The sequence below is a fragment of the Peromyscus californicus genome, unplaced genomic scaffold, assembly GCF_007827085.1.
Source record: "Peromyscus californicus insignis strain IS unplaced genomic scaffold, ASM782708v3 Scaffold_5__1_contigs__length_169319896, whole genome shotgun sequence".
Classification (NCBI taxonomy): Eukaryota; Metazoa; Chordata; class Mammalia; order Rodentia; family Cricetidae; genus Peromyscus; species Peromyscus californicus.
The window spans coordinates 21,307,121-21,330,704 of NW_026294573.1; the positions used below are offsets into that span (position 1 = coordinate 21,307,121).

Here is a 23,584-nt window from a genome sequence, read left to right on the forward strand (position 1 = left end):
AGCCTTATGGTGCTGGAGCCAGGACTCCGGCCTAGGTTGCCTAGTGGCAACTCTCTCATCTTCCCGTTTCTGTAGTTCTTAGAAAAGTTTCTAACTTTGCTTCCCAAGAGTTTCTGGTTGGCCCTCTGTGGCAGAACGGCTCTGCTACCCAGTCCACAGATGGGCCAGCCAAGGCCCCGAGCTAGCTCTGCAGGTGAGGCATGCTTCAGTTACAGGATAAATCTACAGTCCAGCTGGGCCCAGCCACAGGGGCCCGCACACCTGGCCCTGGGTTCCCTGACAGCACTGTGGCTGCACCAGTGCACCTGGGGAGCTGCAGTCCAGGCCCGGTTTTGCACCAGGCCCTGCCGAGGTGTCTCCTCCTCCTCCACCTCCTCAGGGCTGGGGCAGCTGCAGCTGGGCGAGTCAGCTTTAGTCCCCACCGCTCTTCTGGGCTCTGAAACGCCTTCCTGGAGAGCTGGAGTTGCTTTGGAGGTTGTCCTCCCTTCCGGACCCCTACAGGTAACACACCTCCCCTGCCAGTGGTCTAAGGGGTGGGCACTGCCACCTGGTGTCCTGAGCATACTCTGGCACCTTGGGAGCTTGGGGTGGGGGAAGTTCGAGCAAGTTTATGACTCTGGCCTGCCCAGGCAGATTGACATACTTTTTTTTGTATCACCAAAGGGTCTGTCCCATGATGTTAGTACAGGGTAGGGGCACCAGGCACTTGACCTGCTTCTCAAAGAGAGGGAAATTGAGGTAGAGAGAACCCGGGCTTGGAGGCTCACAGCCCAGACCAAGCAGACCTGTAAGACAAGGCCAGGCCCAGTTCTGCCAAATGTCCCTCCACCTTCACACACAGACACATCGGGTGGTCCCCGGGGCTCTAGATACACACCACAACATTGCCTGAGCTGGCCAACCACACAGGAAGAAATGCATACACCCACACGGCACTATCTCCCAGAAAGTCACTGCACTTACCATCGCCCCCCACCCCACCCTGTAAGGCATAGTTACACAACAACACAGCACTTTGGTTCCGTGTTAGATGCAGACATGTCTACCCTGTTAACTCAGCAGTTAACACAACACAGCAATGCTCAGCCACCGTGCCACAGGAGAGTCCCAAGCTGGCTTCGTAGCACGCACCTCGAGCACAGCCATTCAGGGAAATAGTCACTGTCGGTGTACAGGCATCTGCCCAGGGCTATGGAGATGCAGATGTACAGAAACCCCCAGAGGGAAAGCAGGGTAGGAGAGGAGGCTGGCTTTCTATGCTTGGACACTGACTCAGCCGGGAGTCGGCAGGGGCAGGAGGAGACAGGCACAAGCCAGAACCCGCCCCTGAGCTGTTCTAGTCCCACTTCAGCCCCACCTGGAGGCCTGGCATGGAAGGGGTGGGAAGGAGAGGAGAGAGTGCCCAGTGGGCCCAGGCCAGCGCCAGTTCTGAGTGCTGGGCCCTTGCCACGTCCACACGCCCCTCTCAGCTGGCAATGTTTTCCTTCCGGAGTGGCTGTGGTGCCTAGGCATGAGTTGTTTAGCCAGCTGAGGCCTCCAGCCAAGTTTGGGGGTTGGGGAGGCCCTGTAATCAGAGGGGCTCAGAAATCTCCAAGCAAGAGGGCAGGGCTGATGGGCTGTTGTCGGGGAATCCCAGGGCGGGTGGCCTCAGTGGAATTGGGTGCTGCGGTTACCTTGCGGGGGGGAGGAAGTTGGGGGTGAGGGTTGGGGAGGAGGTTGCCTCAGACAGGAAGGCCAAATGGGCCAGGGCGGGGTGGAGGGAGGCGAAGGCAGAGGCAGGCTGGGTTGGGAGGCTCCCTGGGTAGGGGTATAAGCATGAGTGGTGGAGAAGGCTGGGTGTGCACTTACATGTTTGTGCAGGTATATTTTTGCATTTCATTAAGAATCAGGTTATGTTGTGTGCAAAGTACTGACTTTGTGGGGAATGAGCGGTCCTTGGCTTCAAGGAGGTCACAGCCGGGTTAAATGGGCAGTGTGTGTGAGGAAGGCCAGAGAGATCTGTGGATATTCAGGGACTTATTCTTGTACCTGAGTGGGTGCTTGTCTCCTTTGTGTGCACACACTGTGTGCAGGTTTAAGAATTACTGTGCGCAGCCCTTGGGCTCGGTCTCTTGTGTATGTGTGCACACTCCTGTCATGGGGATGTGTGTACATTGCCTGTCTTTGTCCAGGTATCCTTGTTCCCGAATGACTGTGTGTAGAACAGTGGGTACATGTATCAGTGTGTACTGGCTTGCAGTTCTCCATGTGTTCTTAGGGGTATGTGCATACGTGTTCTGTAGCCTTCTTTGAGTGTATCCCCCACACCCCACCTCACCTTGACCTGGCCTTCCTTTGATTGCTCCTTATTACTCAGGTGTGTGCTTGGGAGAAAACAGGCAGTTGGTTCTTGGATGTGCTGTGTATCTGAGAAGACACTGACCCTTGGTCTATCCCCCAGGAAGCTACATATGCCCAGCTGGGGCACAACCCCAGCTGATGCCCCAGAGAGGCCACACATCTCAGGAGAGGCTTTGGGCCCTGCCCCCCCTCCCCATGGCACATGGGCCAGAATCTGAAGCTGAGGGATTGCTGGACCTCAGCTTCCTGACAGAGGAGGAGCAGGAGGCCATCGCTGATGTTCTCAAACGAGATACCCGCCTGCGCCAACTGGAGGAGGGGCGGGTCAGGTGAGATAGGACAGCCACCAGCCAGAAGGAAGGGATCCTGGGTCCTTGGAAGCTGCCTGTTGGGTCTGGGTGGTCCTTGGCTCTACCCTTTGGTCTCCACTGACCTTGGCCAGCTCAGAGCTCATCACTTCTCCCAAACCCGTACCAAGTCCTCCTCAAGCCTCCCTATCTCTGGGCTTTCCCACTCTGGTCACCACCTTGGGACAGGACACTTTGGTGGACAGACACCACCTGTCCTTAATACTCTGCTGGACCCTTCCCAGAGCCTGTGTGTCCACGGGTCACCCTGATGGGTCCCTGTCGGCGCCCCATCTCATTCATTTTCCTCTAAGCCCCACCCAGATACACATGAACGTGCTATAGCCATGCGGAGCTTCCCAATCCCAGAATGCTCTTCGAAGCCTAAGATGTCCCTTCTCCCCAGAAGAGCAGCAGAGGCACAGGACCTCAAGAGTGATGAGCACTGTCTGGGACAGCTGTGTAAACCTGGGCGGCTGCCTTTACCCTGAACTTCACCTTCCTCAGCTAGAACAGAGCTAAGGGGCCGGGGAGATGGCTCCGTGGGTAAAGCGCTCACTGCATAGGCTTGAGGAAGGGTTCAGCTCTCCAGCACCCACATAAATGCCAGGGCGGTATGGTGGCGCACCCGTACTCCCAGCACTCGGGTAATAGGGATGGAGAATTCCTGGAGCAAGCTGTCTAGCTAGGCTCACCAAATCGGTGAGCTCTGGATTCAAGTGAGAGGTCTTGCTTCAATATATAGGGTAGAGAGAGCTGAGCTAGAGAAGGGTGGGCCAACCAGCTCTGACCTCCACATACATGGGAACATACACACATGCATGCAGACCACACATACATTACATGTACATGTGCAACAAATAAACTATCAGGCATGGCCCACGATAACTACTTCATGAATGATGATTATGCCTCTCAACCTGGAGAATTCCAGTTTATCCTTTAAGAAGTGATTTGTGCCGGGTGGTGGTGGCGCACGCCTTTAATTCCAGTACTCAGGAGGCAGAGCCAGGCGGATCTCTGTGAGTTTGAGGCCAGCCTGGGCTACAGAGCGAGATCCAGGAAAGGCACCAAAACTACACAGAGAAACCCTGTCTCGGGGAAGAGAGAGAGAGAGAGAGAGAGAGAGAGAGAGAGAGAGAGAGAGAGAGAGAGAAATGATTCACACAAAAGGCCCCCTTACCTCCATCACTGTCCTTGTCTATTCTGGATTCTGTCTCCTTAGTAGCCTGAGTGACCCCAGGACAAGGATCAAGTGTGATTTGCTGTTGAGCCCCAGGCCCTAGTCCAGAGTGGGGGTCAGGGATGTTGGTTGGGTGAATAGTGACAGCTGTGTCCTCCACTGTCCTCCAGCAAGCTCCGAGCCTCGCTGGCAGACCCCGGGCAGCTGAAGATCCTGACAGGGGACTGGTTCCAAGAAGCACGCTCCCAGCGCCATCGCCATGCCCATTTTGGGTCTGATCTTGTCAGGGCCTCTATCCGCAGGAAGAAGAGCTCCAGAGGTGAGGGGAGACCTCAAGGCAGGGAGGGGGAGCTTCTGGAAGCCAAGGGTGCAGACTGTAACAGGGCAGGACTAGGCTCTGGGTTCCAGTCCTGGCTGCCCCCACACTGAGTGTCTGAGTAGCGCTGCCCCTCTGTGGGCTATAGGAAGTGGATGGGCATCTCCCGTGGGCCATGGCCAGTATGGGGCTTCCGGATAATGAAGGCTCACAGAATTTCTCACCTGAGCCCAGGGGACCAGGCTCTGGGAAGTGATGGTGAGGCAGAGGCTGCTGGGAAAGACACCACTGAGGAAGAGCCAGAGTCCAGGTGAGGAGGCAGCATGGAGAGGAGTGGGGAGTGCCAGTTAACTGCCCAGCCCTGAAAACCCCGGCTCTCTCCTTCTAGGGTCTCCATAGAGATGGCTGCTCCAGAGAGGCACAGTGAGACCCAAGTGAGTACCCAGTGACTGGGTGAGCTAATAGCAAGCGCATTGTGGTACCAAATGGGGTAAATACCAGGGAAGGAACCCCCATTCCTGGGAACTTGGACAAGTCTTGTCTTGCTCAGAGCTTCACCGACTGGATCAACCTGTGGCCTGGACCAAGCCTCTAAGGCAATTGTAAATGCAGCTATTAAGAATAAGGCTGTCACTCAGTTGGTACAGTGCTTGCCCAGCATGCAGGAAGCCCTGGGTTTGACCCCCAGCGCCTCATAAACCAGGGGAACACCTGTGATCCTGGAGCTCAGGAGGTAGAAACAGGAGGATCAGGAGTTCAGGGTCACCCTCAACTACACAGGAGACGTGAAGCCAGCCCACTACTGAAACACTGGGGTTGGGCTGAGGTGGGTGAGGCTGAGGCCAGGGACCCAGCTGTTATGGCCCCCACCACCTGAACTCAGGCTGGCAAGTCAGGAGGGACCGGCCTTGGGATGCCAGGGTGTGAAGTACAGGCCTGACTGGTCCTGCAGCTGGTAGCCAGCCCTGCCCTGAGGGCAGCCCTACTCCAACACTGAGGTGCACAGGCTGGCGTCTCTGACCTCTGACCCTAGCATAACCCTTGACCCCTTCCTCATTAACCCCCCCCCTCCCACCCGTCATGACCTCCCTTTGCTTTCTTCAGGGACCAGATTTCCCCTCACCATATGTAGCCTCAAAGGCTTCAGATCATGAGGAGGAGCCCCAGGGCCAGGAAGGTGAGTGGGAGCAAAAGACGTTGGGGCAGTCGGAGGCAATTTTTAATGACCCCAACCCCCAACCCCCGTGTGTTCACCTTCCTCTTCTCCCCTCACCCACCCCCACCCCCAATGGGCAACCCCAGGTCACCACTGGGGCCTGAAGCTGACAGGTGACCAGAATTGTGAACAAGTCCCTCCAGGTTTGCTTAGGGACAGACACACACAAGAGAGGGGCTCTCTCAGCAGCTTGTGCTCCACTCCAGCCTCCGGCCAAGGGGGTGTGCAGGTGGCAGAGACGGACCCAGCGCTGGATCCTGAGCAGAGGGCGGAGCAGGAGTCCTGGCCATCGCCAGCCCAGGTAGGCGGGAGTGGCCAGTGGCTGTTCTCAAGACCGGGAGCGGATTCCAGACCTAGAGTGTGCCTGCCCCGGGAATGGGAACCGTCAGCGACACCTGCATGGTCCAGGGAGGTCCAGGGAAGTAGAGAGTACCCTGTCACTTTTCTCCCCTCCCCAGATCAGGGTGACCCCCGAGATCCAGGAGAATGGGGAAGAGGCCCCAGGGCTCGGCCCTTCCCTCGACCGCATGCTCAGCAGCAGCTCCTCTGTGTCCAGCCTCAATTCCTCCACGGTGAAGGACTAGGGAGGGGCTGGGCGGGGTGCCCTGGCAAGTCCCGCCATGGGAAGCCTGCCTGGGACCCTGACCTCCCACCCCTCCCCGCCCCCCGCAGCTGAGCGGCAGCCTGATGAGCCTGTCGGGGGAAGCGGAGGCTGGCACGGTACAGGTGCGGGGCTCCGTGCACTTGGCGCTGCGCTACGAGCCTGGCGCTGCCGAGCTGCGAGTGCAGGTGATCCAGTGCCAGGGGCTGGCCGCCGCCCGGCGTCGCCGCTCCGATCCGTGAGTGCCTACCCTACAGGTGGGCTGCAGGGGACTTGGGGGCGCCAGGGCACTCCAAGACCCAGCCCACCACTCAACTTGCCTTGGCCTCAGTTTCCTCCTCTTCAAAATGGGCAAGCTGATGTTAACGGGAGGTGTGCTGAATTGGATGCTTGTTAATTGATTAGCACCAGGCCTCCGCGCGGGGCGCTGTGCTCTGGATGGTGGCTGGGGATGTCCCCAGAGCTGGACGAAGGCTCTGGAAGAGCCCCGTCCTTACCTCCAGCCCTCACCTCCCTCGCCCAGCTACGTGAAAACCTACCTCCTCCCGGATAAGCAGAACAAGCGCAAGACGTCGGTGAAGAAACGGAATCTGAACCCGATCTTCAACGAGACTCTGCGGGTGAGGCGATGAGGGTGTTGTCTCCCCGTGCAAATGAACAGGGTGCCCTTTGCTACAGGGTGAGTGGCAGGGTCCGCCTGGTTAATCTTGGGAGGCTCTGGGCCTTGTTCTGTGAGAGGAATGACGGGGCCGCCTCTGGTCGCAATCCCAAGGCTGGCAATTTGTGCTGGGCGGTGATAGAGAGACCCTAGCTAACCCAGAATCAGGATCCCATCCTGGAAGGGAGTGTGGTGAGACCAGCTCCAGTCAACAGGTGTGCCGCAGCCCTGCCAGGGCCTCCAGCGCACTCCACTGAAACTTACCTCCTGTCCGCAGCATCCGGTCCAGCAGGCTGATCTCCCAGGCCGCATACTGAGCCTGTCCGTGTGGCACCGCGAAAGTCTGGGTCGCAACATCTTTCTGGGAGAGGTCGAAGTGCCCCTAGACACGTGGAACTGGGACTCTAAGGCTATCTGGCTCCCCTTGCAGCCCCGGGTAAGGGCTGGTGTGTGGTCACAGACATTCCTCCTTTACCCCACAGGCCACCAGGCACCTGCAGACCGTTCCCAGAGCCTCGCTGGGCCTCATACTGGCTGTTATCATTAGGCAAGGCTTGCCAGCCAGGGTGCCCCTTCCCTGGGAGCGTTGCCCATTGAGGTCCTCAGTGGACACCCTGTCCTCAACTCGTTTCTTCTCCTAACCACGGTATCCAAATTGCCTCTTGAGACACTAGCCCGACAGGCCCATTCCCGGCTTTTTTCAGGTTCCTCCATCTCCCGATGAGCTCCCCAGCCGCGGACTGCTCTCTCTGTCCCTCAAGTACGTCCCTGCCGGCTCAGAGGGTAAGTGACTGTTCTGGGAGAAGCCAAGCTGGACAGGCCCCTGGGAGGTGGGAGATCTGTTCCATGAGGTGGTGGTCTGAACTGGCGTGTCCCCACAGGAGGAGGCCAGCCTCTGAGTGGAGAGCTCCACTTCTGGGTGAAGGAAGCTCAGGGCCTCGTGCCACTGCGGCCAGGATCCCTGGACACTTACATACAATGGTGAGAGGCAGTGTGACATGTCACTCAATATCTTCCTTCTGCTCCCAACCTCCGACCAACCTGTCCCTCCCAAGATCAGTCAACTTGAGCAGGGGTGGAAGTGATCAGCTGGGCAAAGGATTAGAGTTAGGGGCTGGGCTGGGCATGGCACACATGAGGTCCTGGGTTGGATCCCCACAAAGTACAGAAACTGGGAGTAGAGGCAGAGGGATCAATTCAAGGTCATACATTATACATGGCTACACAGCGTATATAAGACCCTGTCTTAAAATAAGAGTTTAGGCTAGACATGGTGGCATGTGTTTTTAATCCCAACACTTGGGAGCCAGAGGCAGGTGCATCTCTATGAGTTCCAGGCTGGCCTGGTCTACATAGTCAGTTCCAGGTCAGCCAAGACCATAGAGTAAGACCCTGTCTTACAAAAAAAGTTGGAGTCAGGGGAATTGAGGAGCTGTGTCTTAGGGTTTCTATTGCTGTGATGAGACATCATGACCAAAAAGCAAGTTGGGGAGCAAAGGGTTTGTCTTACACTTCCACATTGTAGCCCATCATTGAAGCAAGCCAGGACAGGAACACAAACAGGGCAGGAACCTGGAGGCAGGTGCTAATGCAGAGGCCATGGAGGAATGCTGCCTCATGGCTTGCTCAGCCTGCTTTCTTATAGAATCCAGGACAACCAGCTCAGGGGTGGCCCAACCCACAATGAGATGGGCCCTCCCCCATCAACCAGTAATTAAGGAAATGCTCTGCAGGTTTGCCCATAGCCTGATCTTATGGAGGCATTTGTTTTTTTGAGACAGGGTTTCTCCGTATAACAGCTCTGGTTATCCTGGAACTGAATTTGGAGACCAGGCTGGCCTTGAACTCACAGAGATCTACCTGCCTCTCCTTCCCAGTGCTAGGATTAAAGGTGTGTGCCACCATTGCCTGGTAGCTCGGAGGCACTTTCTTAGTTGGGATTCCCTCCTCTCAGATGATTCTAGCCCAGCAGTTCTCAACCTGGCTCACAACTGCTTTGAGGATCACGATATCAGATATTTACTTTATGATCAATAACAGTAGCAAAATTACAGTTGTGAAGTATTAACAAAATAATTTTATGGTTGGGAGGTCACCACAACATGAGAACTGCATTACGGGGTCACAGCGTTAGGAAGATTGAGAACCATGCTCTAGTCTGTGTCAAGCTGACATAAAATTAGCCACTACAGGCTGCATTCTGTGAGGTTGTGCACCATAGTGCTTCCTATGATGGAAAGGCCACAAGGGCCCCTTCTTGGAAATCTTGGAGGGACAAGCTATGGAGCTCGGCCCTGAACTTGTAATTCAGTGGTTGATTGTAGTTGTCTTTCAACGTGCTGGGGACTGAAATGCTTCAGAGACTACACAGTAAGCCAGTGTTCTACCACTGAGCTAACCCCTCAGCCCTGTGGTTTTCAAAGTAAGCTTTGGAGAACCTCTAAGAGTTTCTGGGTGTTCCCTCAACCTTGAGGAGTAAAACGGAGGTAGGCCACTCTGATTCTGGGTTCCCATTTGGTCTTTGTTGTTATTGTACATCAGAGTAACATTCTGCACAATGGTTCAGAGGCTTTGGAAATTAAAGGGGGTGGGGGCAGGGAATACTGGTGTTCATCAAGCCAGGAAATAGCAGAACTGCATTTTAGAGACTTCTCTCCGGGATCCCGTGAATAGTTATCAGTTTCAGAACAGAGAGACGACTAAGAAAAGATCGGTGTAAAGGTCTCAAAACAGAGAGGGCTGGAGACCTGGTCTCAGGCAGGGGCCAGGGGAGCATGGTGCCTGGCTGGCTTAGCTAGGGAGTGTCAAGAGGTGGCTCACCTGATACCAGTCCTCATTTCTCACCTATCACAGCTCAGTGCTGCCTGATGACAGCCGGGCCAGCCGCCAACGTACAAGAGTGGTTCGGCGAAGCCTCAGCCCTGTGTTCAACCACACCATGGTTTATGATGGCTTCGGGCCTGCCGACCTACGCCAAGCCTGTGCTGAGCTCTCCCTGTGGGACCATGGGGCCCTGGCCAATCGCCAGCTGGGGGGCACACGCCTCAGCCTTGGTACAGGTGAGCAGAGCAGGGCCCTGAGTGGAGCCAAGCTTGGAGACATGGGCTCTATGGGTGGCCTTGGACACTGTTTCCCATTGTGTGTGTGTGTGTGTGTGTGTGTGTGTGTGTGTGTGTGTGTGTGTGTGTAATATATTATACTTAGAGATATGTACACACATATATGTGTATCTATCTATAACTCTGTGTGTGTGTATGTGTGTGTGTATGTGCAATGGCCCTGCTGTCCTGGAACTCACTTTGTAGGTCAGGCTGGCCTCAAACTCAGATCTGCCTGCCTCTGCCTCCCAAGTACTGGGATTAAAGGCGTGCACTAGCACGCCTTTAATTAAACTGTCCCTTTCTTAAAGTGTCTGCAAAGAGCTGGGGGTGATTGGGTGTAGTGCATAATTTGGTACCAGAAAGTTTATTTGGGGGATCTGAGGTGTCCAAGGTGACAATATCCTCCACTCTGGCCCACCCACATCCAGGCAGCAGCTATGGGCTCCAAGTGCCCTGGATGGATTCCACACCTGAGGAAAAGCAGCTGTGGCAGGCACTCCTGGAGCGGCCCTGTGAATGGGTGGATGGCCTTCTGCCCCTCAGAACTAACCTGGTCCCCAGGGCATAGCCCGGTCAAGCCCCTCTGTGGACCCCCATACAAAGCACATCCCATGGCTGGAGTCAATAAAGTCTGTGTACGGAGCTACTGAGTAGTAAGGCATTAGCAGGAAAGAGCTCGGGGGCTGAAAGAGAGTCCCTCGGAAATGGAGACCTCAAGGGGCTGCTCCTTGGACACGCCCCACCCCCACATACACACTTCTGAAGTTGCCCAGACAAGCATGGCAGCAAGTGTTCTGTTTAATAGTCTTTGATTGTATGTAGTGTCCTTGGGTGCCTCCCTAGCTATTTCCACCAGCCTGGGTCCTGCAGCTGCTCCTGGGGGCTGGACAGGTGTGTCAGAAGCCGTTTGTGTCTTCTCTGTCCATCCATCCGTGGCTGTGTCCTGACACCATCATTCAGCCTCCCGGGGTCCAGGGGTAACTGGTGTGGCTCCTGCTCGCTGTGCCAAGATGGCTCTCCAAATTCGGTACACCATCCCTCCCCTGGGGACATCAGGGATCAATGTAATTCAGCCAGAAGGAGGACTGCTCTCTCTTTAGGAATCACTATGCATAGGGGACCTTGGTTCTCCTGTAGTTTGCAGGGGGGACTCAAGGCAGGCTCACAGCTGAGAGTGTGTGAGTGTGCGTGTGTGCGTGTGTGCGTGTGCGTGTGTGTTGCTACCAAGTGTGCATGGTTCATCCCTGGAGGACCCAAGACGTACCTGATTCTGGTATAGACGAGGTCATCTTGAGTGGCACAGGTGAGCAGGGTCTGAAGGGTGAAGCTATGACTCAGGAGCTGGTTGTGAACCAAGATCCACAGAAACAGGTAAAGATAAAGTTACAAAAGGATACAACCTGAAACTCAGGTTCTTGCTTCTACCTACTAAAATTCTCAGGCAGGTTACTTCCCCCTGTGGCCTCAGTTTCCCCGTCTGTATAATGAGAGGAGCCTACTAAGAGCTTTTCCAGTATGGAAAGTCTTTGCCGCAGGGAAAACCTTTAGAATTCTGGAAGACAAACAGAGATGCTGCCTTTGGTTGGGGGGGTCAGGGACATCCAGCACACACTTGCTCACCGTTTGGATGGTGGCTGGGTCCACATTCAGTTCCTGTAGCCACTGCACCAGGCTCTGGTCCTTTGAGACAGTGGCTGTCAACAAGTCAGGTGATGAGTCCAAAGGTGTCCTCTGCTAGAAGTAGCCTTCCACTTCCCTAGTCAGGTCTGCTCACCTGGGGGCTCTGGAGCCAGGGCGTAAGTCCTGGTGTCTGCATGCACCCCACGTAGGGCCTGGTGCATCAGAGCCTGGCACTCACGTTCCTTCTCAGCCAGGACATCTCGAAGCCTGTGGGAGGGTGGGGGGTGGGAGTAGAATGGAATGACCCGCGGGTTGAAGCCTGAGCAGCTTATTTGGGTGATTCCAAGAGGCTTCACCTGTCAGTCTCAGCCCGCAAAAGGCCCAGCTGCACGGTCAGCGGTGGAGGCCCCTGCTCTGGCCGGAGCTGGCCGTGTAGCTGCTGGCTCTCCTGCGTTTTCTGCTGGGACTCCCCTTTACTCCACTCCTCTGACTTCGGTGGGACCGCTTTCTTCTCCACCTCTGTCAATTCGAGTGGGTGGAGCTCAAGGTGAGCGTGACGCCCATTTAGGACCCCAGAAGGCCCGGGAGTTGGAAGGAGATAGTGACCAAACAGTGCAAATCAGGGTCCTTCCCGCCCAACCCTCCAACCACCCAATTTTATGTTCGCCACGCCCCAGAGCCACACCCACCATCGCCACACCCCCACTGGCCGGCTGGCGGGCCCCAACCCCACCTACCTGCGTCCAGCACTGCCAGCGCCGCCCGGACCGCGCGGCTGAGCAGCGAGTCCAACACGAACATCCAGTGTGGGCGGATCTGGCGTCTGCGGAGGATCTGCTTCACCTGGGGAGGAAGGGAGGGCGCGGCTGAGATAGTCTGAACCTCAAACAGAGGTGGGGTTTGAGTTGCAAAGCCCTAGAAAATCTGCTGCAGAGAGGTGGGCGGACTTGGGGTCAAGGGCGGGACTGGGAATCCAGGGCTGGACAGACGTGCTTCTTCCCGGGAAGTCATAGAATCCTGGAACATCAGGTCCTTGCAATAACGACTTGTTATTGCACAGCCCTAACTGAGAAGAAGCTTCCTCACCGCTTCTGGAAATGCGAAGAGCGGCCCATTCAAAAGTGCAGGCCCCAGGCCCTGGGTCCGCAGCTGAGCTTGCAGGGCCCGCAGCTCCTGGGCCAGCTGCCGGCGGTTAGGAGTGTGGATTTGTGCCCCGAGGCAGCGAAGCAGCTGTTCCACATGATTCCTGCTGAGTCTAGAATCCTAAGAAGAAGAAGGGGCGTCCGTGGGTGTTCCCATCCGCAGTCAACCTAGATGCTCGTTGGTGGGCCATCAGGCCTTATCCCAGCCTGACCACCAGGGGGCGCTGGGGCGGGCCGCCCACCTGTTCCTGCTCCAGTAGATTCTCTGCTAGTGTGGGCAGCTCCTGTTCCAGCACCGCAGCCAGCATGGCCCGCCGCTTGCTCTCCTGGTGCAGCAGACTCAGCCCTGAACTCTCCTCGGGGGATGCGGGTTCCTCGGCTGCGGGCTCCTCAGGCACACTGGGCAAAATGAGGAACGTCAGACAGAGGGTGGGCAACGCCTTGCAGCCACCTCTGCCGCAGGGTTTGAATCCTGGCTCTTTTATGCCTACTTCACGGGGATAACAGAAATTAAGCCCTGCTGGGGGTGGGCAGAGTGAAGGTAACATGCATCTGGGAGAGGGCAGGAGGTAACAGATGCTGTCCTTGTAAGTGGTCAGGGTGTTCGAGACCCAGGGAGGTCTTTTCTGGAGGAAATGAATAGAAAGGCAAAACCAGATGAAGGGAACCCACTCCAGGACCCTAGGCACTCACCGGAGCTGGCTGGTGTCCCCATAACTAAGGCAGCGCTTTGGGGGGCTGAGTGGATGCTGAGAGGGTGCTTGGGGCCTTGGGAATGTCTGAGACTGGGTGGCTGAGTCAGCTGAAGGACTGGAACCGGTGGAAGGGGTGCCTGAGGGAGGAAAAAGCCATGAGTCTTCCCACGGCCTCAGCACCTCTGCCCTCCACTGTGTCCACTCTCTTCCCCGCTCACAGCACCTGAGGGCTGGGGAGTATGCCGGGGAGAGCCCGGGCTGCGGCTCCTCTTCCCTGGCTGCAGGAAGGGGTCTCCCAGCAGCTCTTGGGCACTGGCTCGGAGGCGAGGGTCTGGTTCAAACGTTCGAAGGAGGAAGGCTTGGGCCTCAGCTGACAGCGAACTGGGCACTGGTGGATGCACCTTGTACATGCCCACCTGTGGAGGTGGGCAGATAGGACAAGCCCGAGATTAGCTGTGTTCAAGGCCCTATCAGGCTCCACCCACCCTCCATAGGCCACACCCCAGAGGGACTCACCTGAAACATAGCGGCCTGCGGGCTCCCTAGTTCATGGAAGGGCGGTCGACCTGTGGCCATCTCAACCACGGTGCAGCCCAGAGACCAGATGTCAGCTGCCTTTCCATAGCCTCGTGGGCCCTGGTCAATGATTTCTGGGGCCATATACTGCAGAGTCCCTAGAACACGGAGAACAATAGCAATCTAAGCTTCAAGTCTCTCCATCATCCTCTGGCCGCCTGCACCCACGCTGAACCTGTCGCCTCAAAATGGTGGGTGCATCAGATCCTATCTCGAGTTTCATCATCCACCTGGGCTCCATCACCTGCCAAGCTTCCATTCTTTAAGCTAGGCTGCATGGTGTTCAAAGACTGCATCAGCCGCCGGATGGGTCTGACTTGTACATGATAGTTCACCATGCTCCCCACAAACTCACCAACCTCCTTTTACCCCCCAGCATGCACAGCCTTACATCCATTTTAGGTTCCAAACCTATTTTCGTCAGTTCTCCAACCTGGGAGTCTAGATTTTACCACCTCTCCCTGGATCTAGTCACCTGTCCCCAGATTCCATTCACCCTTAGAACTGTAACTCTGTACCCAGAGGAAACTCCATTCCCCAGAAGTCTCCCAGAGTCCGACCCCCACCCCGTTACCTGTGAAAGTCTCTGTGCAGGGTGTGATGCCCGCCAGCCGCTTGGAGGTGCCAAAGTCAGAAATCTTAAGCAGCCCACTGAAGGTGTTGATCAACACGTTGTCCCCCTGATTGAAGTGGACACTGGGATTGGCCCCTGAGATAAACTAGACACCCCATCCTGAGACCCGAACTTCCTGGCCAGCCTCTCGTGTTCTCCCCTGCTGTCCATGTATAGGCCCTTCTAGGAGCTGGTGTCTGATCTGGCTTCAGATGTGACTTTTGTGACTTTTCCTCCTTTAACGAACCTCTCTGGGAGATCCCACACACACTCTTTGCACAGGTGTGCTCTCTCTGGAGATCCCCCCACCCTTTGCACAGGTGTGCTCTCTCTGGAGATCCCCCCACTCTTTGCACAGGTGTGCTCTCTCTGGAGATCCCCCCTACCCTTTGCACAGGTGTGCTCTCTCTGGGAGACCCCACACACCCTTTGCACAGGTGTGCTCTCTCTGGAGATCCCCCCCACCCTTTGCACAGGTGTGCTCTCTCTGGAGATCCCCCCCACCCTTTGCACAGGTGTGCTCTCTCTGGGAGACCCCCCCACCCTTTGCACAGGTGTGCTCTCTCTGGGAGACCCCCCCACCCTTTGCACAGGTGTGCTCTCTCTGGGAGACCCCACCCACCCTTTGCACAGGTGTGCCCTCTCACTCCAAACTGCCAGCTTCGGTCTGGCACAGTGTCTCCCCACACCCAGCAGGCCAAGTGGACCAGCCACAGGGCTGACCTTGATGTCCCGGTGCACAATGCGGTTCTCATGGAGGTAGCTGAGTCCCTGCAGGATCTGCCGTGTGTAGAAACTAATGGTACTCTCGTTGTCCTTTAGGGGTCCCCACACTGACCTAAGCAAGGAGGACAGGCTGCCTGGGCAGAGACAATCCAGGTTTATAATTGGTACCCACTTACTCCACTCACACCCGTCTGCCCAAGGCCCAGGCACACCCATTCCCACCCTGTCAGCTAATTCTAGGCGACACCCACCCACGCTAGAGTTCATTTCCCCTTGGGGTTTGCCACCCTTGTCTGGCTCCATTCCCACACCCCACACCTCAGGTTTCACTCCTCTCCCACGCAGGGCCGTACCTCCAGGCACTTCCTCCATGAAGATCTTGAGGTAGCCGCCCTGGCTGGCAGAGCCCAGATAGCGCACTATATTCTTGTGGCGCAGTCGTTTGTGAAGAGCGATCTCTTCATGCAGGGGCTGGGAAAACCTGGGAATGTAGAGGAGAGAACGATGAGCAAGATGTGAGCAGAGATAACCACCCCCACAGTCCTGTACCATGAGACCAAGCTCCCAGAAGCTCCTAGAATCAACTTTCTACCCTTATACCACCCCTGCCCACATGTCTCTTTCATCTGCTCTACGGTAAGGACCACCGTCCCTAGTACAACCACTAACCAGCCATTTTTCCATGCCCACAGCTGCTCAGTTCTCATGTCTCCCCCAACACACAAACACATACACACACCTGACCTGCTCATGCCCACCCTCCCGAGCCCTAGGTCCTTCGTGAACCGATGAACCCCACCTGCTATCCCGCTCCGGAATCTCCTTGATGGCGATTCGCACCCTCGTGTGCCTATCACGGCCAGCGTACACCACCCCATAGGTGCCTTTGCCCAGCACCAGCCGCTCACCAGTTTCCAAGTACTCATAATCAAACTGAGGGGAACAGAGGATACCCGGCTCAGTTGGGTCCTTCCCTCTTGGCTCTCCTCCACCCCCCAGTTCCATAGCCTCACCTCCAGCACCTCCCTTGCGCCCTCTGCCTCCTCAGTGGGTGCCGAGGAATCCGGGTTCATCACCAAGACCTGAATTAGGCCACAGAACCTGAGGAGGGCAAACAAGTGGAGCGGGCAATCTGGATAGGAACCATCCCCTAAGAGCCCAGGCTGGCTTCCTTTCCCTCAGCCCCCCACCCCACGGGGCATCCCAGCCCCAACTCCAAGAGGCTGGACGCACCACTGGCAGCGCTCCACACTGGGGAAGCACAGCTGGACATCCTGGGCCGGAGGCAGCGCGTAGAGGAAGCAGCAGCGCTGGTCCAGCTTGGAGGCACTAAGGAAGGAGAGAGGCCTGTGAGTGCCGGGCTTGGCGGTGCAGGGGCCTGGCGGTGCAGGGGCTTGCCGGAAGGGTCCGCCTCTCACCTGATCCCACAGATGGAGGAGACTGGGAAGGTCCAGCTGGAAGAATCCTCCTGTGAGAAGAAAGAGTGTGTGTGGTTTTTTTTTTGGGGGGGGGCGGTTTGGGGGGCGGTTGTGGAGGTGCTGGGACTAGAGAGGGTAGGAGAAAGGATGGATAGCAGTGGGTGAAGGGACTCAAAGGGAGCTCACCTGAGTCTCGGGCTCCAGCAGGCTTAGGGTCACTGCGCTCACTGGGTCTGTCCCCTGAATGGCCAGCCTTGCAGGCAGCAGCACTTTGTTTATCTCCAGCACCAGCACCTTTCAGCAGCAGGGGAAAGGGATCCGTCAGAACTCACATGCCTCTTCCCTGGGTCCCTGGCTCCCTCTGGGCTCACCAGGCACTGGTCCTCCTGAGGAGAGGCTGTCTTGAAAGGCTGGCAGGATTGTAGCAAGAAGTGGAGCCAGAAGTGAGCTCGCAGCAGGGGCCCTCCGGAGGGCTCTGGTGTGGGTCTGAAGTGCTGGTACAGCAAGAAGGTCTCCATCACTGACACCAAGTACCTGAACCATACACACAGCCTTGGCTTCAGGCAGCCCAGGCGCCGGCTGGTGCCGCCGCCGCCTGGCTGCATGGAGTCATCGCAAGGGCATTGGGTACCATGGGCAGTGGTATCACCCTGCTGGGGTCATGACTGGGGGGTGCCAATGGTCATAGGTGCAGGAATGAAGAAGGGGCCACCTACCATATGGGGGCATTGAGCTTGTACAGCTGCTCCGCGGCCAGGACCACCTGGATGGGGTCATTGGCGAGGATCTGGGCTCCCAGGTAGAATCCTACATCCCAGTAATACTGCATCTTCTCCACACAGCCTTTGCGGGCTAGCAGGCAGCCCAGCTTCATGCCTGGGGGAGGGGCACGGGCTCCAGTGAGTGTAGGTACAGGAGTGAGTATGAGCACCAGAGTGGGGACATGAATGTAGATCGGGCAACAAGGTAGGTGTGGCAAGATCTTGGGTAGTACATGTGAGAGCTTGGGCACAAGTAGATGTGGAATCCAGTGTGACAATCACAAGTGTGGGCTTGGGAACAACGTGGGATTCAAAGGCTTCTGAGGCCTCCAGTGTGATTACGAGCAGATCAGTCTTGATGAGTCAGTGCTTCTTGCTGCCCGGGGTTCTTCCCTTGCCACGAGCCGCTCCGACCCTGTGCTGGGTACGGTGGGCTAGCAGCAGGGTTTACCTATCAGCTGGAGTTCCTCAGAGTCTTCAAAATGCTGCCCAGCGGCCATGAGGAGTACCGCTGCATTGATGCCCGAGTGCAGGCTGGGCTCCACGTCAAAAGCCTTGCGGTACCTGGAGTCAGGTGGGGCGGGGGATGCAGGGCTGGATGGATGCCCTGTGGATGCCCACAGCCCCATCCCTCACCCCCCTGCCTAAGCCCTCTACCCAGTCTCTTGTGTGAATTACCAGTGATAGGCCTGCTCCAGGTGCCTAGCATTTTGGAAGCCAGAGCTGAAGAACATGTCCTTGTAGACGCGACCACACATGCAGTAGAGATCGGGTGCCACGGGACCTTCATGCTGTACCAGTGGTAAGAGCACAGCCAGGGCTTTCTCCCGGTCCCCAGGCCTGTTCCTCCTAAAGCAGAGGAAAATGGGCTGATGGCTCTGACTCACCCAGTCCAGGGACCCCCTAGACCATAAACAGATGGGACTCTTCTAGGGGCTTAATATTAATAAGCCTCAAAGGATACTGATCCTGGCCAGTGTTCATCTCTAGAGTTAGTGACCACAGGCGGAAGTGTTTTCTAGTTGCAAATAACTCTAAGGGGTAGGACCTTGGACAGCTATGACCCTATCAAGGGGGATGCCACCTCGTCTGTCCCCACCATGCAGCGTTAACCCAGGCTGACAGGAACCTCTTGACATTAGTGCCCAGGTCAGCAAATTTCCTGAGGAGCAGGGGTTCCAGATAATAATGTTCTTGCTGGGCAGAGAACAGGCCACAGAGGCCCTGTGAGTCTGGCTCAAGCCTTGCTCCACCACTCACCTGTTGAGGGCAAATGTGTAGTGAAAGCAGACATTGTGCTGCTCAGCCACATCACAGGTGGGCAAGGCCTGCAGCGTCTCCACCAGCTCAATGATGGCCGAGTAGTCCTGTGGGGGGAACAAGCATGCCGTGAGGAGCCCTGGACAAGGAGGAAGATCTCTGTTGTTGTTGTTTTGTTTTGTTTTTCAAGACAGGGTTTCTCTGTGTAGCCCTGGCTGTCCTGGAACTTGCTCTGTAGACCAGGCTGGCCTTGAACTCATAGAGATCTGTCTACTTCTGCCTCCCAAGTGCTGGGATTAAAGGTGTGTGTAACTACTCCTGGCAGAGAAAAATCTTGAGCCTTTATCCTGTCCCATTCCTGATACCCTCCTCCCCATCCCCTGAAGACTTTCTATTCCTCTCTCAGGCCAAGCAAATTCACAGACCGTACCTTCCATGGAAGACTCATTGTGCACCCCGTACTGGGTGTTTCTAATCTCACAAATGCCCTGTAAGGCAGTGACATCATCATCCCTCAAAAATAAGAAAATGTGGGCTAAAGAGATGGCTTGGCAGCAGTTAAAAGTGCCTGCTGCTCTTCCAGAGGACCAGAGTTCAGTTCACACATACATACACACTATTAAAAAATACAATACATCTTAAAAAAAACAAGTCAGGTGTGGTGAGACATGCCTTTATTCCAGTACTCAGGAGGCAGAAGAAGGTGGATATGTAGGCCAGCCTGATCTACATATCAAGTTCCATGCCAGCCAGGGATACACAGTGAGACTATTTTTAAAAATATAACACTAAAACAAATAAGGAAATGAAGGCTCAGAGAGCTTTGGCAATTTTCTTAAAGCCATCAGCGAGGCTCAGCCAGGAGCTGACCTTGGGTTTACCTGGCGACAAATGCCTGTCCAACAATGATCTGTCTCTGTCACTTTCCTAGTCAGGTTTTGACACAGGATCCCTTGTAGCCCAGGCTGGCCTCACATTTGCTTGTAAACAGGACGACCTCAAACTACTGCCCTTCCTGACTCTACCACCTGAGTGCTGGAGTTATAGCCAATGCCACGGCCTTTCAGAGCACCACACACCTGTACATCACGGTATGACAGCAACAGATTCATGATGATATCCGGGCTCAACAGCTCTACACTGTCCAGCCTCCTCTGCAGACGAGCCAGCTCCTGCCTCAGCTGCTGCCCACTGAACCGCTCCCGAGCCTGCCGGATATCCTGCCGAATGGTCTCCCGGAAATAGCCGCTGATGCCCAAGGCCGGGGAAGGGAGGGAGAGAGAATGATGGGTCTGTCCCTCAGCCCTAGCCCACTTTACCCTCATCAGCCTCTTCCTGGGGCCCCCTCCTTGTCAGCCCCATTACCAAGAGTCTGTGGGTGTGGCCTCCAGCAGGCGGGCAAGCCGGCCCACCAGGGGAGTGAGCAGGGCCTCAGTGCCTGCCCCAGACTGTACTAGCCCATCAGCTATGCCCCTCAGGAGGCCTGCGTCACCACATAACACCCGGCCAGTGGCTGTCACCACATAAGGGATCAGTGTGTAGCTGCCGACGCAGTCCTGGTGGGAAGAAGGCAGCAATCAGTGGAGATCACCCACAGGTCAGCAGAGGGCTAGCATCCGCTCAGAGGTTAGTACTAAGGAATATAGGAATAGAAGAAAAGGACCACACTTTACGAGAGGATGTGACATGGAACAGAGGGTCACACGGATGTCAGAGATAAATGAAGAAGCTGGGAATATTAGTGGAGGTCAGAGGTCACAACACAGTATGAACGGTAAATTCTGCTCACCGAATTCTTCTGGAAAACATCCTCCTGCAGGAGGCAGACAATCAGATACTGGCATTCTGGGAAGACCATATACCCCCAATCCTACCTCTGTCCCCACCACCCATCTGGCCACTTACACGCAGGGCCTGCAGGTCGGGGAGCTCTGCCTGGGAACAGAGGAGCACGTTGTTGGTCATGCTGAAGCTCTCCCGCACGCCGAGGTGGTAGAACAGGGAGGGCTGTGCCAGGGAGTTGCTCACCTCCAACACCACCACATCTGTGGACACAGAGGTGTAGGCCTGAGTGCTGATGCACAGCACAGCTCCATGGGGAAGGAGCCTGGAGATGGAGGCCGCTTCAGCCGCCTTGCCTGCCCCTCCTGCTACGTTCAGCTCTACTCTAGAGAGCTTCCCAACGCTTTCACAATCCTTGTATTGCTGCTGTTACAGAAGATGCCCAAGGGCCCTCATCCCACTGAGAGCCTGGAAGCCCCAGAAAGGAGATGTATGAGGGTGCTCCAGCTCAGCAGTTCCGGGTTATGGAGGAGACAGGCACTTTGCAAATAGAAGTCCTATACTCTGGCTCCTCAACCTAGTCTCTGTCTGTCTCTCTCTCTCTCTAGTTCTCTCTGTGGTTTATTTCATTTATATACACGTGTGTGTCAGTGTGAGCGTATGACAGAAGAGGGTATTGGATCCTCTGGAGACGAGGTTATAGGTGGCTGTGAGCCACCCCATGTGTGTGCTAGGGACCTCGGATCCTTGGAAGAGCAGCTAGTGCTCTTAACTGCAGGGCCATCTCTCCATCCTTGAAGCCAGGGTGTGTAAAGACAATACTGTGCGTTTATGTGTGTTTGTGTAGCTTACTGAATCCAGCCATCTTTAAGTGACAGTGTCTGCAAGGGAGGGACTGTATGAGTCAACGCAGATGAGTCCACGACTGTATCTGTGATCTGCTCGGGTCAGCCTTCATTTTTAAGCTGGAGTTTCACAGATGTCCAGGAAACACGGTTCCCTGGCTCTGGGATGAACAAATGGATGGGTGGAGCATCCGGGTAGGTGGGAAGGAGAGGAATAGCCTTCTGACCTCGCCTCTGGCCGCCTCGTCCTTCCCCCCCCCATCAACCCCTGCCCCGCCCATTCTCTTCTAACTCCCAAGTCTCCAAAGAGATTCTCTCTCCTAGAATCCAGTCCCGACGAGTTGTCTCGGGACTTCCTTTCCCGCCTCTTTAGCCCGATCCTTGGATGTAGTAATGCTAGGACTTCTCAACCCCAACCTTGTAGAGACGGCCCCTTGCCCTAGACCAAGCACCATCTCAGGATTCACTTAAATACTACGTGAGATCATCGTGAAAACGCGTTCTTCGGCCTACGCAGAGAACCACAGCTCTGTCTCCTCCCTCAGCCCCGCCCCTAGAGCTCGCCTGCCCCGCCCCACTTGCGACCGGAGACTACTTAAACTCCCGCCCAGAAGCCGGGCCTGGACTCCCAAATCCAGGCTCGAGCCCCGCCACGTCCATAATCCATTAACCCACATCCATGCCCCTGTTGTTGTCACAGCCCCATCTCAAGTCCTGCTTTAGTTTACCATAGACGCCGTAGATGTGATACCCACGCCCGCCCCGTCAGGGGTCGCCGAGCTCCGCCCCCTTACCCCGCCCAAGCTCAAGCCCCGCCCCCCAGGGGCTCACCCGCGTTGTAGAAGGAGTCGAGCGCCGTGGTGTCACCTAGAGCCAGCGTCGCGAAGGGCAGGCTGCGCAGCTGCGGGGGTGGCCGCGTGCCCTGGAGCTGAGCGCAGGCCTCCCGCAGGCATCGCAGCGGCAGCGGCTCTGCCTCGGTTCCCGCGCCGGGCTCCACCCCGGGCCCGGGCTCCCGGGTCAGCACGTAGACCACACTGAGCGGCCGGCTCCGCGCGCAGCCCCGACCTGAGACCGCGGGGGATGAGCGGCCCCGGCTCAGCGCCTCCGCCAGAGGGTCCTGCCAGCAGCTGCCCGCGCGTTCTAGAACCCCGGCCCCGGGACACGGCCCCGCCATGCGGGGGCGCTCGGGCGCCAGGCGCCGGGCGCGAGGGACCCGGGACAGGGCACGAGGCTGGGGATGTGGATCCAGCCGGGATCCGGAGATGGGCTGGACGTCCTGTTCCGGAAATCTGAAATTCAGAGAGAAATCTTTGCTCAAACTTTCACGGTCCTTTCAGATCCGCAATACCGGACTGGGTTCTGGGAATCTAGAGGACCCAGTAATCCTCGGCTCACGGGTCACAGAAGGATCCTGGGAATTCAATCGGCAGTATGCGACACCCAGACTTCTCAAGGGAGTGCTGGCAGTCACTGCTCTGCCCTCACATGTAGGCTGGGCCCAGCCCTTTCCCGACTGGGAAAGCTCCACCCTCGGCCCTGGGGCAATGCGGCTCCCCAGCGACTCTCCCTCCCTCCTCTCCTGCTAGAACCTCTGACACTGTCCACTTCCGGAACAGCCTGTGCCCCTATTCGGGCCAAACTCTGTGGACTGCTCACTGCAGGCGCTCTTAAGATGTGTGACCCGGCCAGGGAGAGGCAACAAGAGGGCCATCGCCCTGCAGGGATCCGGTGAATGAATGGATCTCAGGACAAGGAGGGGGTGGGAAGGGGTGGGGCGGGGGTAAAACACTGTGACTAATAGGTGTCCCATGTAATGTTCATGCTGGTAGAGGGTTGATGTCTTGAACTTTGACGGGCTGCTTTCCCAAGAGCCTTGCTTGCAGAGAAGCTATGCTTACTTTAGGGTCTACCCAAAACTTGACCATGGGACTGAGGAGCACTTCCATTATAAACTTCTTAGCTTCTCTTTGAAGGGAACTTCAGAAGCTCCATCTTTTTGGGGTTATAAGAGCATCCCAGCTTCAAATTCACCAAGATCCTTTAACTTCCTAGTATGAATTAGTGACTAAGGAATGAGTTGGTATAAGCCTTAGGGGACCCTGAACTTGGGAACTGGGAACTTTGGGAATTTGAGGTTGATCCAAACTTAGGACTATGTGTCAGATTCTTAGGACCATGTTGCTGCCTCTGTTCTTAATGGCGGGGCTTGGCTGGAGAGAGAGCTGCTAAAAGCATCTGTTGCTTTGGTTCTCAGCGCTCACGTATATAAGGTGGCTCACAACCATCTGTAACTGTCGTTACATGCCCTCTCCTGACCTGAATAGACACTGCACACACGTGATGCACATGCATACTACAGGCAAAACACTCACACACGTAAAATA

General features: G+C 56.1%; 2 protein-coding genes across 4 annotated transcripts; one reads left to right on the forward strand and one right to left on the reverse strand.

The window, feature by feature from the left end:
• The first annotated feature begins 404 nt into the window (after positions 1-404).
• On the forward strand, positions 405-10,412 carry Sytl1 (synaptotagmin like 1). The gene is made up of 15 exons (XM_052718011.1): positions 405-501; positions 2,441-2,669; positions 4,041-4,189; positions 4,421-4,496; positions 4,575-4,620; positions 5,291-5,363; positions 5,609-5,703; positions 5,861-5,974; positions 6,075-6,241; positions 6,527-6,623; positions 6,939-7,097; positions 7,366-7,444; positions 7,543-7,642; positions 9,515-9,720; positions 10,191-10,412. The coding sequence occupies exons 2-15, from the start codon at positions 2,479-2,481 to the stop codon at positions 10,328-10,330; spliced, it is 1,692 nt and encodes a 563-aa protein (XP_052573971.1). The 5' UTR covers positions 405-501; positions 2,441-2,478; the 3' UTR covers positions 10,331-10,412.
• A 130-nt stretch (positions 10,413-10,542) lies between these two features.
• Positions 10,543-22,908, reverse strand: Map3k6 (mitogen-activated protein kinase kinase kinase 6). Of its 3 annotated transcripts, XM_052718009.1 has the most exons (29): positions 22,032-22,908; positions 20,479-20,618; positions 20,363-20,386; positions 19,939-20,129; positions 19,653-19,821; positions 18,574-18,680; positions 17,992-18,162; positions 17,765-17,877; positions 17,269-17,428; positions 16,924-17,086; positions 16,739-16,846; positions 16,553-16,602; positions 16,368-16,463; positions 16,148-16,235; positions 15,934-16,067; positions 15,488-15,615; positions 15,132-15,268; positions 14,370-14,475; positions 13,736-13,893; positions 13,443-13,635; positions 13,218-13,356; positions 12,767-12,923; positions 12,469-12,645; positions 12,120-12,225; positions 11,739-11,901; positions 11,537-11,649; positions 11,383-11,456; positions 11,027-11,103; positions 10,543-10,805 (listed from the first exon to the last, which is right to left on the reverse strand). In XM_052718009.1, exons 1-29 carry the CDS (start codon positions 22,372-22,374, stop codon positions 10,715-10,717), a joined length of 3,876 nt encoding a protein of 1,291 aa, XP_052573969.1. In that variant the 5' UTR covers positions 22,375-22,908; the 3' UTR covers positions 10,543-10,714. The 3 variants fall into 3 exon arrangements, 1 of the variants encoding a protein (XP_052573969.1); XR_008213874.1 differs by lacking the exons at positions 10,543-10,805; positions 11,739-11,901 and having other exon boundaries at positions 11,054-11,103; positions 11,383-11,649; XR_008213873.1 differs by lacking the exons at positions 10,543-10,805; positions 11,027-11,103; positions 11,739-11,901.
• Between the last annotated feature and the right edge of the window lie 676 nt (positions 22,909-23,584).